General features: G+C 40.8%; 2 protein-coding genes across 4 annotated transcripts; one reads left to right on the top strand and one right to left on the bottom strand.

Annotated features, from left to right (window-relative positions):
- The first annotated feature begins 664 nt into the window (after positions 1-664).
- On the top strand, positions 665-11,026 carry LOC115687617 (uncharacterized). 3 transcript variants are annotated; one of them, XM_056302688.1, is made up of 12 exons: positions 665-1,017; positions 1,450-1,539; positions 2,521-3,336; positions 4,150-4,235; positions 4,354-4,450; positions 4,566-4,845; positions 4,941-5,417; positions 5,661-6,363; positions 6,450-6,677; positions 6,782-6,906; positions 8,648-9,096; positions 9,710-11,026. In XM_056302688.1, exons 1-12 carry the CDS (start codon positions 949-951, stop codon positions 10,709-10,711), a joined length of 4,422 nt encoding a protein of 1,473 aa, XP_056158663.1. In that variant the 5' UTR covers positions 665-948; the 3' UTR covers positions 10,712-11,026. The 3 variants fall into 3 exon arrangements, with proteins under 3 accessions (XP_056158663.1, XP_030469115.1, XP_056158664.1); XM_030613255.2 differs by having other exon boundaries at positions 666-1,017; positions 4,354-4,448; positions 4,570-4,845; XM_056302689.1 differs by lacking the exon at positions 665-1,017 and having other exon boundaries at positions 2,534-3,336.
- A 5,215-nt stretch (positions 11,027-16,241) lies between these two features.
- LOC130134965 (origin of replication complex subunit 3-like) lies at positions 16,242-17,003 on the bottom strand. Its single transcript, XM_056303029.1, has 3 exons — positions 16,797-17,003; positions 16,464-16,667; positions 16,242-16,307 (listed from the first exon to the last, which is right to left on the bottom strand). Exons 1-3 carry the CDS (start codon positions 16,878-16,880, stop codon positions 16,242-16,244), a joined length of 354 nt encoding a protein of 117 aa, XP_056159004.1. The 5' UTR covers positions 16,881-17,003.
- Between the last annotated feature and the right edge of the window lie 128 nt (positions 17,004-17,131).

The raw sequence follows: 17,131 nt of genomic DNA, 5'->3' as shown, positions 1-17,131 counted from the left end.
GCTTAAAGAACATTAAAAAAAAATAAAAAAATCCTCCCACTTTCATGCTACGATGATACAAAATGAACTTTCGATTTCGAAAGATATAATCATAAATGATGTGATAAGCGCGTGGATTCAAAGTATATTTATGTCATTAATTTTCTTAAATACTGTAATAAAGTATTAAAATGTATCGATTTCTATAATGAAATTTAAACTATGTATGTAATATATATAAAGAATAATGCCTGCGCTGCTTCTTTTAGACATTCCTCTCCTTTTTATGTGGTTGTGAAAAAATAAGGAATAATAAAAGTACGCCATGTTATGGAAGGAAGACTTTTGCTTAGCAACGCCCCCAATGAGAATGCGTGATTCCATTGTTAAACACGCACGAAAATGACGCAATAGTCTGACTTGTATTCAGCTATATTAGAACAAATAAAATCACCAATTCGGAAAATTTCCAGAGATTAAATTGAATAAAGAAAATGAAATCAAATATAATTATGTTGGTAAGCTATATCGGCAAGCGACGGTGGCGATATGAGGAAGGAGGTGGGCACGCCACGCCACGCCACGCCACACCACGCACCGCTGCACTCCCTCACCCGATCGCTCGCTCTCACTCCCCGTCCTCGCCTTCAAAAACACGCACACAAGACACAGACACACAGATACACACACACAGAGACCCCAACCTCCTTCACCTCCTCCTCCACTGTGATCTCTCTCTGTCTCTCTCTCTCTCTCTCTCCATTTTTCTTCGGCACATGTGATTGATTTGCGCGATTCACAAATCGATTCTCGAATTCATATTGTACTTCAAATTGTGGTCTCGCCTTCCCCACGTTCCCATTACAACCACAACCCTCACCAGTTTTCTTGAGCTTAAAAAACTCGGGAGTTCATGTTGGGTTTTGGGCGCTCCGCGACCGCAGCCGCAAGCGATCGTTCCTCCCGGCGATGGCAGAGCGGAAGCAGCGGGATGTGGAGGAGCTTTATGGCGCCACGGACCTGATTCAACAACCCGAGGCATGTAATCTCTTTGCCCTAAACCGTTCCTCGTTCCCATCCCTTTCCGATCAGGTCCCCTCAATTACTTCCATTTCAATCCCCCCCCCCCCCCCTCCCCCCCTTCCCTCGTCTTTACCTGGCTTCCCCTCTCTTGATTCCTGTGAATCTGTGAAGAAAAAAAATTAAACTTCTGCTTTGAGTCGATTGGGTTTTTTTTCTTCTTTTTGGGTGCCGAGGCAATTAGGGTTTGGGCTCAATAAATCCTTTTCCGTTCCTTCGGGTTCCGCTTTTTTTTTAATTTCTATTTTAAAGTCTGCGTTTCTGCTTCTTTTCTCCTCGCTGATATTGGTGCTTACGAGCTCCCGATGCTCTGATTCTGCCAAAGATTGACGAGTAATTAAGCTTATTCGTCGAAAATCTTTCAATTGATCTGGATGCTGTCCTTTGTAGATCACACCAGTGTTGAAAGGGCGCTGTCGCATGCAAGGGCCAGGGGACGAGGCCGATACTAATTCTAAGAAGAATTCCGTGGTTCATCAGGTTATTTGCATTTCGTATCTTACTTTCGCAACTCGAATTTTGTCTTGTGCATGCATCTTCATGTACCTGTTGAGGTCCAGCATGGTCCATGTGAAGTTTGAGGCAAAGGTATTAGTATCAGCAAGCAAACTATTTTAGACATTTTTTTATGGAGGGTATACGTAAGTTCTAGGTGTAGGTAATGGGTGGATTCGGTTCCGTCCCTAGATTGGAACCCACCTGTATTTAGAGATGGGAGCTGGACGGTTTTGAGTGGGCTGAACACTCCAAAGTCCCTTATTAGTTTGAAGACCGCTTTTGAAGTGCTAGAGACCCATCCGTAAATGGTCATCACATGAGTTATCCTGGTGCTTGCCTCGCTTGCATCATTCGGGTGGTTATGGTCGGTCGTGGAGTCCCTAATGTAGTCCCTCTAAAGTTCCCCAGTATTTACTTTTCTGCTGCTACACAAGTCAAAAGGGTTTTTGTGTGTATATGGTGTCCGGTGTGCAAAGTGTGTTACCAAATAAGGTGGTGAGATAATTTCTCCATAGTGTGAACCAACCATTAATGGCCATACATACAATGGACCATCTCTCTTCTACTTCTACCATATTTCATCCTGGGTTTCAATTCCCTCGATGATGGAAATCCATCCCTTGTAAAGTTATGTTTACTTTGGGATACACGTAATCTTTCGAGCAAGAAATATGGTATTTCCATGGGAAGTCGTGCATAGATATCTTAAACAGGGCTTTTGATTGTATCGTCACGTGTTTTTTTTCCTGAAAAATGACAAGTTAGTGTTTTGTATGTCTTATTGAGATGTTGCTTCCTTTTCCTGCCGTCTTTTTGTGTCTGCCTTTTGTTGTCTATATACAGTTTTACTAATTTATTGGTTGCGGCAAACCTGGAAGTTTAAGTTATTGGTGCCTTCTTGATCTTTGATGGCTCATGCATATAGTCATGCTTTTATCTTATTCTTTTGGTTTGAATCGTAAGGTACCATCTCCAGATGTCATAGGATTTGATGGGCCTTCCATGAATCAGAAGAAAGTTAATATTACAGCAGAGTCTGGTACCTGTAATGTGTGCTCTGCTCCTTGCACATCTTGTATGCATCTTAATCAAGCTCTTATGGGATCCAAAAGGAAGGAATATTCTGATGAAACCTGTCTCGATGGTGTAGCCAGCCAATATTCTGCTAATGACTGTGATGTTTTGCGGCCTTTTAGTGGCGCATTGGAACATAGCCCACAAGGCACTGCTGATGAAACAAGTCATCCACAGGGGTTCAATTCTGGGTATTCCTGTGATAACACTAAAAACAAACCAGCTTCAACTGATGCGTCTGGCGCTTTAGAAGATGTTTCAACAGTACGCAAGTTATTTGACAGGGCAAAACTTTCTGAAACTTATCTGCCTCCTAAACCATGGTCTCGTTCCATTGAGATTAATATTTCAAACGAGGATTCCAAGCCAGTGGAAGGCCAAGATGATAATATATCCTGTGTTAGCAGTGGCAATGATCTAAACTCCAGGGTTAATAATGATGATTCCTATCTAGACAGAAAAGTTGCTCCCTCTAGTTCAGTTTCAAGTGGCAATCTGTATCCAGAAGGAACTAGAGTATCAATTCAAGGAGCTGGAAGTGAAAGAGATGATCATGAAATTCCATTAGGAGAATTGAAATCTCTTAATGAAGATAACCAGGTCAAAAAGTTAACCGAATCACTTGAGACCCCTGACGTGCCAGGCCCTTCACCACGACTTCTGCCTGGGGATGAGAGTGAGGGATCGGATATTCTGGAGCAGGATGTAAGCAATACCACTTCTTTTCTTTTTAAACAGTATATTTGAAGTACTAAGCTGCTGAGATAATCTTTTCTGTTGTTTGAGTGATATTACCAGAACAAATTTTACTCTGAGCTGTTGGAATCATTTGTTCCTTGTTATGTTATGACTGAAATTAAATGATTAGTGGGACTAGAAAATTTTATAACTGGAATTTCAAATATTTAATGGACTAGTTAAGCACATGGCTTGTGGACACAGGTTCCATCCTTATAACTGGAATCATGTCAGTTTTGTTATTGCTGCCGAATATGCGGCACGCCCCCCCCTTTTCTCTCTCGCTCTCTCTCTCTCTCTCTCTCTCTCAACCTTTTTTTTAGGTGTATGTGGTTGAGAAGGCTGACTGGTTCTTTCTGGGCCCCTCGTGAGAAGCAGAGGGAGAACAAATATAGTTTGGTGATAACTTAGTTTCAAGTAAACTTGTCCTGTCAAATGCAAGGAAACAGCTCTAATGTGATTTGGTGTGTTCTCATGCGGGAATTGGGAATTGTTGCTTAAGGAGGTCATGACATGGTTTCTTTTTTCTTCTATAGAACTTTTTAATCTGGATTAATGCGTTAAGAGGACTGGTGTTTCTGTAAAGAGCACAGAGGATGATGATTATTTTTAATGTTTTCTGCTTTCTTCATCTGTTTTTTTTTTAATCAATTCTTCTAGCATACATCACCTTGCTGTCTTTTCATATGAATTGTGCACGTGTACACATATTTGAATATAGTTCAATATTCTCTTTTGGTGGAAAATGGCATCTTGTTCATTTCTTTCTCGCTGAAACAGGTCAAAGTTTGTGATATCTGTGGGGATGCAGGTCGGGAGGATTTACTTGCCATATGTAGTAGGTGTAGTGATGGTGCAGAACACACGTAAGTAGAAATAAGTCATTTATGAAGTTTTGGCTGGTTTTACTTGCTTGTTATGGATTACTTAATTAAGTCGCCCTCCAACAACACCAATTTATGAGATTGCTGTTGCATCACTCAGCTATTGCATGCGAGAAATGCTTCAAAAGGTCCCAGAAGGTGACTGGGTGTGTGAAGAATGCAAGTCAGCTGATGAGACTGAAAACCAGAAGCCAGGTAAGGAAATAGTAAATGATGAGATAATGAAGTTGAGTGTATGAAGTGCGAGCAATCCACATTGAAGCTTTGATCATAAGAGTTGAAAGTTTCTATTTTTAAAATTGAATAACCGGTGTAGGTATTGAGGGGAAAACATCGTCTAGAGTCACTTCTGCTTCACAAGTCCCTGAGAAAGGTTTCGTTGAAAATATCGAAGTCTCTCCAACAGTTAAAGGACCAGGATCGTCAAACTTGTGTGGCTCCACTAGGAGAGTCACATCATCAAGGGATTCTTGCTTCAAGAATATTGATAAGGGAAAAGCAAAGCTAGCTCGGCAAATGTCATGCACAAATCCTGTTCAAGACTTCCCTGAGGGTGCACGCTCCCCCCTGCCTTCCGATCTTCGATTCAAAGGTACTTTTTCCGGAGAATGTTTGGACACTCAAGAAAGTGCTTCTTCCGTGTCAATCACGATACTTATCTCTGTAGTTGTGGTTTTCTTTTCCTAGGTACTTTAGTGAAGTCCAATTCATTCAATGCCTTCATTTCGAAGCCAAAAGTAAAAGTAATTGATGAAGGAATGATTCAGAAGCACAAAGGCGTGAGGGAGAATTCTTCCTTCATTTCAAAGGAAGGGCCTACCAAAACAATAGGCAAATCAATGTCATTCAAACACACAAATCCAGGTCGCTCAGTTGCTCTTGATGCCAAAGTTAAAATGCTTCCAACCAAACTCACTCATGCTCAGAACCCAAAAGGATCTAAGAATCTCAAAGAAGGGAGTGTGTTTGATAGGACGAGTTTACGTAAGTTAGACCGCAATTTTTCAAGTCTAACAAGGGACAGTTCAACTCCCTCTACACCTAATTCTGATCAGAAGCTTACATCCTGCGGGGAACCTTTGCAAGGCACACTTCCAAGCAACAACCGAGATTTAAAGCTTGCGCAGTCTGATGTTAAATTGGCTGTTTTAGTGAAGTCTGCTGGTAAGGGGCTTTGAAATTGGTGTTTTACATACAGTATGGAGGAGAGAATTCCCTGGCTATTACGTTACTGTTGCATAGCTTTATCTTCTTACTTTGTTGTATAAAGTTGGTTTTGTCTTCAGCAACCTTACTCGTTTCTTAAAATTGTCACGACTGACTCTTGGTGAAGAAATTTACTGATCCTTTTTGGGTTAGTCGCTGTAGGATCTTCTTCCTCTGATGAAATATACAATTTTTCTGCAGAGTACAAGTCAAATCAGCTTGATCAGAAAGAAGAACCCTTAGCTAGTTCTTCTCGGACTGTCGAGAAACATTGTATTGAAGGCAATGGGCTTCGACATGAAGGGTTATCTCGCTCAAAGGGCTTGGCAAATCACACTGACAAAGCCCGGGATTGCACTGTTAGTCGCTCAAAGCAGGCAGTTATAAGTGGTTCAAGTAAAGAAGTTGGTCACGATGCAGAGTCTTGCCCTGTTAGTAGCTTGCAGGTTGGAATGGACGTTTCAATGACCAGAAGTACCAAAGAGGAGACGTACAACAGTAGTAAGATTAAAACTCCGATAACATCTTCTATGCTGAAAAAGCCTGGAATATATAAAAGAAACAAAGGACCTGAGAAATCTGAGGATTTGTCCGTGTCTATCCCCATCCACGTGGATCCCTTATCATTTCCAGATATCTCGAGGAAAGTTATGTCTGTTGATGGGCCATATGAAGGGCAGGCAGTTCGTCAAAGCTGTACTTCTGATTCCCGCTTGCAGATGATTGGCAATAATGCAATCCAGCTGACTGGACTACAAAAGGCAGCTACTTCCTTAAAGGGAGCGAACTTAGATTTCACTAGGCACTCTGAGGGGAGTTCTTCAAGCCAATTTCCTTGTGCTTCAGTTTTGCCATCTGCTATTTGCAGGATATCAGCTATTCCGGAGCATGAGTGTATCTGGAAGTATGATGCCTCGAACCTTATCAAATTAATGATCATTTTCTGAAGGTTAACCTATTGTTTTTTTAAATATCTATTATATTTTGCAGAGGGAGTTTTGAGGTGTGCAGAGGCAATCAACAGCCAGATTTTTGTGGAGGACTTCAAGCACATCTGTCTGCTTTGGCTTCGCCTAGGGTTCTTGAAATGGTGAAGAAGTTCTCAAATAAAATTTTCTTGAGCGAAGTACCTCGAACTTGTACATGGCCAACCCAGTTTTATGGTGGTGCACATGATGATAATATTGCTCTTTACTTTTTTGCGGAGGATCCTGAGAGGTATGTCGCTGGCTACCTATTTTCTGCTTACGAAATACTGACATAATGTGCAAGTTTTGTTGTCACAGCAAGTTTTTCTTACTTGCTTATTGGTGATGACACAGTTATGAGAGGAGCTACAAAGGTCTTTTGGAGAAGATGATCAAGAGTGATTTAGCTTTGAAAGCAAATTTTGATGGTGTTGAACTACTGATTTTCCCTTCCAACCAGCTACCAGAGAAATCCCAGCGTAAGAATCAGTTGCTGAGTCTCTTATCTTCTAAGTTTAAGTTTTCTACCTTTTGCCTGTACCGAAGTCATCAGCACGGCAAACTTTATCAGTCAGGTTTCCTGATTTTTACAAGACCTATCAAATGGATGGGCCGGGCCAGGCCGGGCCGGGTTTTGGTCGAGTTGAAAATGGTCCGACCATATTACTAAAACACATCTTTTTAACCCGATCTTGAAAGATCCATACCCAAACTAAGGTGAAAGCACGGAGTCAGCGAGCGCAAGATTGAGTGAAGACGAGAGAGAGTCATAGAAGTGGATTGGGTCTATGTAAATTGTGAACCCATTTTAACACCCATAAAACCCATTTATACTCATATAGTTGGGTCTAAACCCATTTATGACCCATTTTCTAAATATAATTAACCCATATAACAACCCAGCTCATCAAATATGGTTTAAGAAATGGGTCTATGACCCATGTCTTATTTTTACCTTCAAGGTTCTTGGCGGGAGTAGGGGGAGAGGCTGGTGTTAATTATAGTAGGGCTGGTAATTTGTGCTTTTGTGTCTCATGACATGTGGGGCCGGACCATTCGTTGATCTACTTCCGATAAGAATGCCACTTAGTAAGATCTCACTCACTTACTGTATTGGCCACATATCTATAAATTCCTCACTTGTTATTCATTCTCCTTATCCAAGGAGAGGGACTTTTGGACTTCTTAACTTTTATTTATTTATTTTATCCCCTCATTTTTTAGATTATCAAAACATAATCCCCACCTTTTGAACACTTATCAAATATACCCAAGATTAGACTCCCTCCAAAATTACAAATTATTCACAGTAGTGGAATTTAAATATGAGATGATACAATTAACTCGTTTAAAGTACTATTTATCTTATACAATCACGTAAAAATGTAGTTAAAGGTATATTAACATGTCTAAGTGTATCTAAATATGTCGTGTCGACACGTGTAAGATGTTGACCAGTTTAATTAAACGTGTAAGATGTTATACAAATGTCGTAGACAGATTGAAAGGATCAATCTGTCAACGACACATTTATTATCCCTGTAAAAATGGATTGACCCATTTGTGACACAAAGACGCTGAATCCAAACACGCTTAATTACTTATGTTGTAAACACGTCATGTCAAAACATGCCAGCTCTACTCTATGGGATGAAGTTACAGATAATCTATATACATGCTACTACATTCAAGTAACACATATGGTTTTAGTTATTGCCAATACCTATGCCACCTGCAATCATTTGGGGTGGTGGGGGAGGCGAAAAAAGGCGCTGGATCCTTTTTTCAACTATCACAGAGAAAGGTGGCCCTCCTCTTTCTAATTCACTCCCTAGCCCCTGAGAATGCCAAAGTCTTATCAGGTTCTTTGCATCAATTGAAAGAAACTTTGCCAATTATGCTAGCAGCTACTTTTAATGGATTGATTTTTCAAACAACCTTCAAAATTTTAATCATTAGTATGAATTCATTGGAAACTAAATAATATTGTCTGGAATGAGATAAATTGTGTAATCAACTGTGCTAGTCTTATCCTCAACTAGGTTCAGTATGGCACATTCTTGAATGAGCCCCGTTAGTAGGGAAGGGCTTCATCATTACTGCTGTCAAAATGCGTCTCTTGAATTTTCGTAGGTTGAGTAAGGATAGAAAATATAAGCTTTCAGTAATATGTAATTTATTTATACAATGGAGAGATAACAAAAGACTTCTTGCTGACAGGCTGGAACACGTTATTTTATCTCTGGGGTGTTTTCCGGGGAAGAACTGTGATTGGTTTAGATCAACAATCTGGTTCTTCACTGAAGTCAAGTATATCCACTTCAAATGTGATGCTTCCAGAGAAAGATATTCCTCCTCTCGTTGTACCGTCATCTAATAAGCTATCTCTTCCTAAATGCAATGGTGGGAATCTGCCTCCATGTGGTAAATCTTGCCAACAGAGTTCTCCCTCTGGGAATCCTTCATTGAGCAGTTCTCAAATCAGACCATCATCCATGGCCATGAATGGAAATTGTCATGCGAAAGACTCTTCAATGGATAAGATGTGTATATGTTTGAAAGAAGTCTCAATTGAGGATGACAGTGGACATGATTCCCGTAACTTGCATGGCTCTTTTACAAGCAGTGACTGGTCAAAGAAGCAAAAGAAATGTCCTCAAACCTCCCAGGCATGAATCTTCCTCAGAATTCTTTCTATGCATACTTTTTATCTGCGGGCCTCTATGTATGATGCTTTATGACTTGTCTAGGAGGTTTTTTATACTTATAAGATGTTTAACTGCAATCCATGGTTAGTGTTTCCAATGAAGAGGTGAATTTGATATTAACTGATACATCAATAGAGTAATATAACTAATGGTGTGCATTCATGAAGAAAATTGAAATCTTGATGGTGCTTTTTGGTATAGTGTTTGCACCTTTTGCTTTGAGTCCTTGCGATCCAAGAGATTCTGAGCCTTTGTCACAAGTAGCATATTTTTGTTAGCTTGCTTTGTATTCTGTAAAAAATTGTTACAACGTTATGTTCATAGCATTGTCGGGTTTATTATATGCCGAAATAGTTCTTTTCTTGCTTCTGCTGTTCCATTGCATCAAATAGGTTATGTAGTTGATAATTTCTAATACTGTTTTTGCAAATATGTAGAAACTGACTGTAAAACTCATGATATTCAAGTTTAAGTGTTTATGCTTGAGAGTTTGTGACTGTGTGAGTGTTGACCATTCTCTAGTGATTTTAAGTTTTTTCCCATGGTGCAAATGAATCTCCAATACTTTCTGTAGAATGAAGTTTGTGGTTCAGATGCCATAGTGCCCATGGAGCTTCAGCGGTATGTAACAACTGGTGCCCGTAGTAGTGCCGAAGATGATAAGATGTTGATGCAGCGTGATACCTCCCCGGATAGAAAAGGTTCTTTGTCCCGTTGTTTGCTTGGAGAAATCAGTAATTGCGGGGAGCAAGAAATGCATGGTACAGGAAATGAAGCAAAGCTTGACGAAGTCTTGAAGGAAGAAGACAGGCTCATGGACAGAGGTGCTGCATTAGAGATAGAACCGACGACTTTAGATGTGCTCAAGATTATGCAGCATGAAAAGAAGCGGCGACATTCAGATTTTGTTGAGACAGCCTCACAAACTTCTTTTGGCGCTAGTGAAAAAGTGGCATGGAATAACGTTAGTAGTGAAAATGTTAAAATAGAGAATGTGAATAAGAAGCAGAAGACTGATAGTAGCGAAATATACAAGGCTAGTAGGTCGATAGATGCAAATTTGGTAGATGGTTTTGCATCACAGAAAAGTATGCAGGATTCCACTCTGGCAGTTCTGAAGACAGTGCATGATAGAGCTTGTGATGAGTCGATCAATTTGGAAAACACTGGAAGTGCTGAGAGGTTCTTCTTTCCTGTCGTTTCCAATCATGCAAATGACCTGACCTCAGGGGAGAGCTCCATCCCTTGGAAAACACTGCCACCACCAGTTCCGGCTCGATCTCATGATGGGGTACCAAATCTTGACCTTGCTTTGGGAGCAAAAACACAATCATCAAACAAAGGCCTTCTGCCCCTTTGGATTGGTGTGGCAGATAAAAGCGAAAGTCATCCAGAGGTGGTGGCTGCCCAAGAAGAGGACCCTGTTTCTGGATCTCTTTCCTTGTCTCTGTCTTTCCCTTTCCCAGATAGTGACAAAGGATTTAAACCTGTTCCTGACGTGGAGCAACTATTGCCTGAAAGCCGCCGTCGTGTGAATACATCCTTGCTCCTTTTTGGGGACTTTTCGGATAAATAACCTTTGGTCCATGCTCAAATGATGTACATTTAGTTTTACCGATGGATGTGCTGGGATTTCATCCATCTTCTGTTGGCTCTGCATGGAGAAGGCCTATACCATCTGTTTATAGCCCACATAGGATTCACCAATAGCTTTTTTCCAAATACTTGCTTTTTTTCTCTTTTATCTTTCGAGTTTTTACATTATAGCCTCTCCACTGTTTGAGTGCACAGGCACTGTATGTATATAAGGAGTTGAAAGCTGAGACTTGAAGGTACTGAGGAATTTTCGGGCTGTAAGTTGGTAATTTTAGTTGTCCCTTACTCTCTGCTATATGGATTCTCTTAAAACAACAAAGACAGCTTGGAAGTCGCGATGGTTGTTGTTAGTGAGCTGACTCGTTGGGATCTACGGAAATTCTTGTCTGCTCGTGGGTTCAGTGGTACCATGGACTTTTGAAATATGCTACGAGTGTGGTTACTTGTAAAAAAACGGAAAAAATTGGGTGACTATGACATTGTTTTGATGCATCTAACTGGTCATCGGTGTTTGGCGGACCGGTAGTCATTTACGCTTTTACATAATCATACATCGAGCAAATGCCTAATGGCTTTGTGTTATATATTGCTTGTCTGACATCGTACTTAAGAGATGTACTTAAATCTCTTAATTTTTGGATACTTGTTCAACGTTCACCCTCTCTCTCCATCTTCCTACCTCTGTTGTCTTGTCCATAGCCAGTTCCTTTCTCGCTCTCCCACCATGCATTAATTTCCCTGGTCCTTTTTTCTCTTTTCTCCTCAAATAAATTAATAAACTCTTGTGAATAATTTGTAATTTTGGAGGGAGTCTAATGTTGGGTATATTTGATAAGTGTTCAGAAGGAGGGATTATGTTTTCATAATCTAAAAAATGTGGGGATAAAATAAATAAATAAAAAAGTTAAGAAGTTCAAAAGTCCCTCTCCTTGGATAAGGAGAATAAATAACAAGTGAGGAATTTATAGATATGTGGCCAAGGTAAGTAAGCGAGATCGTGGGGTAGCCGCACATTAGAAGGACATGGGCCGGCCTTGAACCAACTAGAAAAGGTGAGGAGTGGATCTTGCTGGGCCTTCCCATTGAACCAATTTGAAACGCGTGCAAATTTAATAAAACAAAATGATGTTTTCACTAGAAGATGTAGGCAAAATAACAATAATAAAAACAATAAAAATAATCGGAATTGGAATGATCACTGAACATCCTGATCAATAGACCAATCATGAACACCGGGAGAGCATAGACGAGGCATGAAGTTGTCATTATTGATGAAATTAATCACCTTGCTCCAATTATAGACATTGAGTGTATGCATGAAGTCGCTTCTCTTGGCTTAAACATGGAACGATTCATATTGGAAAGTGTTGATTGACCCTTTTTTTCTAAAATAAATTCTTCCCCAGAATCAAGATCAAGATTGATTGAATGTCATTTATTTTAATTGATTGTTGTGATTTAGGAAAACAAAAAACAAAATCTTTGAGCAAATGGCATTAAGTGGAAGCATATCAATTAGATTTATCAATCTCCATAAATCTGGAAATTTGAATGAAGAAAGGGAGCTTTTCCACGAAGATGGTTTTAGAATCGAAAGCTACTTTAAAGAAAAATGCAATTAGAGGAAATCAAGAATCATTACTTTGTTTCATCATAAAGTTAGGCAGCTTGACCACAGGAATTTCGTAGTGGGAACAAATGAATCACGTGCGCCGACGAGATTAGAACCATTTAAGATGTTTTATCTACTTTACATGTTCCGAAATTACTCTTCTCAATTATAAGAAGTCATTCACAAAGGCTACAATTTTCGAGTTTCAAACTTTTAAATAATTTATTCATTTTCCTTTAATTACGGTCTAAGGGGTAAGCGGATGTTAAGATCAAGATTTAGAGGGAAAATTTCAAAAGGGGGCCCAAAGTGGAGTCATTTTCTCATATAAGTGCATGAAGTGAACCTTGTCTCAAATAAGGGCATGAAGTGGCTATATCAGTCTCAAATAAGAACCTAACCTTACTGGCCAAAGGGTATTTTCGTCTTTTACTTTTTTGAATTCTTTTCTTTTTTTCTTTCTTTTTTCCTTTTTTTGTTTTTTTTCCTTTTCCTTTTCTTTTTTTTTTTCTCTTCCCTTCGCCGGCCATTGCCGGGGCCGGCAGAGGCTGCCCTTGCAGGCGTCGGGCGAGGGCCGCCCTCTCCTGGGAGGGCGAGGGCGACCCTTGCCCTCGCCCTCGCCCGACGCCGGTGAGGGCGACCCTTGCCCGACGCGGGCTGGGTGACCCTTGCCCAACGCCGGCGAGGGCGGCCCTCGCTTGAGGCTGGCGGAGGTTGCCTGTGACGCCCCAGAATATCACGCGCGACACATATCCCTTAAAATTTTTATTAATTGGCCAGCGGAAGCTAAAGACTAAACATGAATATCACACAAATTTAGTCAAAATACTTTTTCTTCTCATTAACAAACCCTTGTCAGATTTACAATCCAGACAAAACATCATACAATAACAAAAATCTGGGCAGGTTAGGGTTGCCTATCTCAAACTAGAATTTACATCCAAAAGTCTGCCTTAACTAAAGTCTAAAGCTGTCACGGGTCGATCACTTCACCCTCCGCTGCGGAACCATCATTGTCTAGGTCGAAGCCCCTCAACGGGCCAATTAACTCGCCATCCATGTTGAAATACCACGCAACAAAAAGATAAGGAACCCATTCCGGAAGCCCCACATCAACCCATATTGTAGAGCTGCACTTAGTATATACGGCGTCAGACTCGGACACAAACACATCCTCATAAACAGCTTCATGATAAACAGGAACTCCAAAACGTAAGAGCTATGAAACATCCATCCTACATGTCTGAAAAATAATGGAATGAGCTGAAGGCCAGTAAATGAAATCTCTAGTTTTAAGTTAGGAAAATCAACTTACCACTTCACCTGGCATAAACACACATGCATGCATAGCAAACGATATGCATAGAACTTGAATGCAAGTTATACCTTTTTCCATCTGGATGTGCCACAAAATATGAGTAATGCAACATATCATAATATTTTCACTCAGACGCAAACATGATGTAAAACATTTATGCTCATGCGATTAGGTTCATTACTTCATCCTCCCGAACACTCCCGGGGCATCTCGACCAACGGGGCATCTCAACTCCGAGGCATCCCGGCACACACCCGGGGCATCCCAACCAACGGGGTATCTCGACTCCTGAGGCATCCCGAAACACTCCCCGGGGCATCCCAACCTATAGGGCATCCCGACACACGGGGCATCGTCACACACCACTAAATGGGCGACGGAATTAATATTATTCTTATGCAAGTCATGGCAACCAAGTATTTGCATGCAAAAGTCCGCTTTAGCCCGTCCCATACCGAGCCATCACGGTTTTGTACTTTAAAGCCATGAAATCCATCATTCGAGCAATTAAATATGAAGTAATACATTCCAGACTCAGAAGCATACTCAGACTTAGAAGTAAAATCGGGTTCAGAAGCAAATTCGGTCATCAGAAGCAATCGACTCATAGGCAAATTCGGTCATCAGAAGCAATCGGCTCATAGGCAAATTCGGTCATCAGAAGCAACTTCGGTCATCAGAAGCAACTTCGGTCATCAAAAGCAATTTCGGTCATAAGAAGCAAATTGGGGCTTAGAAGCGAGTTTAGACTCAGAAGGAAGTTCAGACTCAGAAAGTAAGGTCCGAGCAGTAAAATCTAAATCAGTTTCAGAAGTAAAGTCTGAACATTTTTCAAAGGTACACGAAACCAGAATTTGAGATTAAAAATCTGCTCAGTTTCAAAGGTAAACAGAATCATCACTTTGAGTAAAACGATTTTCTATTATGTTTAAACATACATAAACCAATAAGAAGAATTCAACGATTAGCTCAAAAATAACACTTACACGTACAAATTTAATCGTTCTACTTGTCGATTTTCACCATACTTTAAGGAAACAAAACACATCCATTTGAACATGCACAGAACTAGCAAAACATATTCAACCATCACCACAACCTCACTATTGCACAACAGAATAACCTTTCTCAAGCAACCAAGTTAAAAGTGCCAAGTAGATTTACTTAGCTTTAAACCTAGAGTGTTCACTTACCTTATACAGAATCTAAACACCCCAAAGGTTAAAACTCTTCCACAGATTTTTTGGATCAGTGATGGTGAGAGTAGAAAATGAAGAAAAGAGTGTCGATTTGAGTGAAATTGTCTTCGATAATTACACAGACGAAGATGAAAACTGAGAAGTATACGAAGGGGTGGGTAATTTCATTGTATTCACATGTGGCACCTTATCTCTTCATCATGGCCAGGTGAAAGAAATCAGTGGCTTAATCGTAGGAGTATTGGCCAAGGAAAAATGATTACCCAAGGCTTAGGTGTCTAGCTCAAGGGGACAAATGGCATTCGGTCAACTTTTCCTTCAATAGTCACGTGAGTGAAGAAGAGTCCAGAAGAGATATTTTGAGAGGATATCTTCCCCCTTTCCCTTAACGGCAATTTAAAATAAAATGGCTAACATTACTTAACCAAGATTAATCAATAATAATAATACCCACTATTAATAACGTATGCAACAACGTTTAAAATTTTAATTACGTCGAGCTCGGAACGATTACGTTTCCGAATGCATGCTTCGCGAAAGCTCTAATGAAAGAACTCAATGTTCCACCATGGTTAACAAAATGATTCCTCTTAAAAGCTGCCACCTTATGGCTAATAAAGAAACCAGGACTCTGCTTCACCAGAATAGCCTCAACAACTGCATCCATTCTCTCTGCCAGAGTCCCCAAATTGAACTTAAAAGGACACAAGCACTGCAGCGCCTCAGACTGAATTATGCTTCTCAACCGATCTGGCGTTGTTGCCACTCCTATGATTAAGATGACTGGAATCTTCATTGCCCACTCGCTGAAAGAATCTTATCATCAGGATGGCTTCATAAAGTATAATAAAAGGAAATAAGCACGTGATACATATGGTCTTTGACATCAACCTATAAACAGGTTTAATGGTCAAAAAGCCAACCTTGGGTGTCCATAGCACAAGATGGTGGCTTAACAGCCGCCGTGGTGAAAACTAATCACAAAATAGTTAGTTTATTTAAACTCCATAACATTTTAAATGTGATCATATGGATGCCTTGCGACACTAATAGGTCCTAGACTTAGGTGCGCAACTATATATACACCCTTAATTTTGAATGCACATTGTAGAATGCAGACATAAGTATGATATTCCTCTGATTAAATAGCAAACCAAGTTACACCACCTCTTTTTGTAGAAAGAGATTTACCACTTTTCACGTTTAACCTCTTATGTACAGCAGATTAAAAGAAATCTAACGGAAACATGTAAAAGTCACTGAGAGAATGAGCTTTGACACATGCATGTGAAGAATAAGTAAGTCCCCTAATTTGAATATGCAAAGAACTATGTGCATATATGAGGTGGTTCGAGGTGTCAAACCTTAACAAAAGGATGAATTAAAAGTCACTGATCGAGGAATATATAGCCTCGAATGTACCAGAGTCGATACTCTGGAGGACACCCTGCAATGGAAATTGAATTGAAAGATCACCGGTCTTGAGAAATATGACAGAAAGGATGTCTCGTCGACAGGTATGGAAGATTAAAACGAGAGATGCAAATCTGAAGCCGGAACTGACGGATAACTCTAGCGAGAAACAAGGAGGGAAGAGAGAAACCTTAATGGTAGTCTCGATATCAGACCAGGCATGTTGGAAAGCCTCCATTCGCAAGCGCTCGTGGGAATGATCCCCGGAGCAATCGTCGTCATCCGACTTGCCGGGTTTATTCGGGGATGCTGGAGACGAGGGGATCCTCCTCCGGAACGGTTTCCGATCGGATTTGTCGGAGGAGGAGGCCGCTTTATGGAGAAGGAAAAATGGCTGTTGAATCCGGCCATAAATAACCAAGCACCGATCAGTGCGGGAACATAACGAAGCAAGACAATGAAGACTGCGATTTTCTCAGGGAAGAATGTTGGGGGATTGGGAGTGACGAGAGAACGAACGAACCTGCAGACTGTTGTCGCCTTCCCCTTGATCGGACGAGGGTCCACCACGAGGTGGTGCAGAGGCCGCCGCCGCCGCCATCTTCATCGTGATCTCTCCAGCGAGTTGCGATCTTCTGCAGCCCAGCTGCTCTTTGTAGCTGCTGCTCTTTGTTTTATCTCTCCCCTCCCCCGTTTCCCCCTCCCTCCCTTTTTGGCGGGAAGGCGAATGCTCTGCTCCGTAGGGTTACATCGTGTCCCGTCCTTAAAGAACAGCAAAAATTTATACGACAACTTCCTCGAAGAGATTCTCGAATGCCTGACCTGACCAACTTAGGGCACGTTTGGTTCGACTTTCTA

This window comes from Syzygium oleosum, unplaced genomic scaffold, assembly GCF_021117445.2.
Source record: "Syzygium oleosum isolate NSW1041296 unplaced genomic scaffold, Sole_v2.1 Sole_v2.25, whole genome shotgun sequence".
NCBI classification, from domain to species: Eukaryota; Viridiplantae; Streptophyta; class Magnoliopsida; order Myrtales; family Myrtaceae; genus Syzygium; species Syzygium oleosum.
This window is presented reverse-complemented; position numbering and strand designations above follow the sequence as displayed.

Bases quoted from the DNA above. Each gene is read 5' to 3' on its own strand.
- LOC115687617 (XM_056302688.1), top strand. From the start codon at position 949: ATGGCAGAGCGGAAGCAGCGGGATGTGGAGGAGCTTTATGGCGCCACG. The intron at 1,540-2,520 runs GTTATTTGCATT...TTGAATCGTAAG, and splicing joins AGAATTCCGTGGTTCATCAG to GTACCATCTCCAGATGTCAT. The intron at 4,236-4,353 runs GTAAGTAGAAAT...TGCATCACTCAG, and splicing joins AGTGATGGTGCAGAACACAC to CTATTGCATGCGAGAAATGC.
- LOC130134965 (XM_056303029.1), bottom strand. From the start codon at position 16,880: ATGAAGATGGCGGCGGCGGCGGCCTCTGCACCACCTCGTGGTGGACCC. The intron at 16,668-16,796 runs GTTCGTTCGTTC...CGGATTCAACAG, and splicing joins AAGGCGACAACAGTCTGCAG to CCATTTTTCCTTCTCCATAA. The intron at 16,308-16,463 runs GTTTCTCTCTTC...TTTCCATTGCAG, and splicing joins ATATCGAGACTACCATTAAG to GGTGTCCTCCAGAGTATCGA.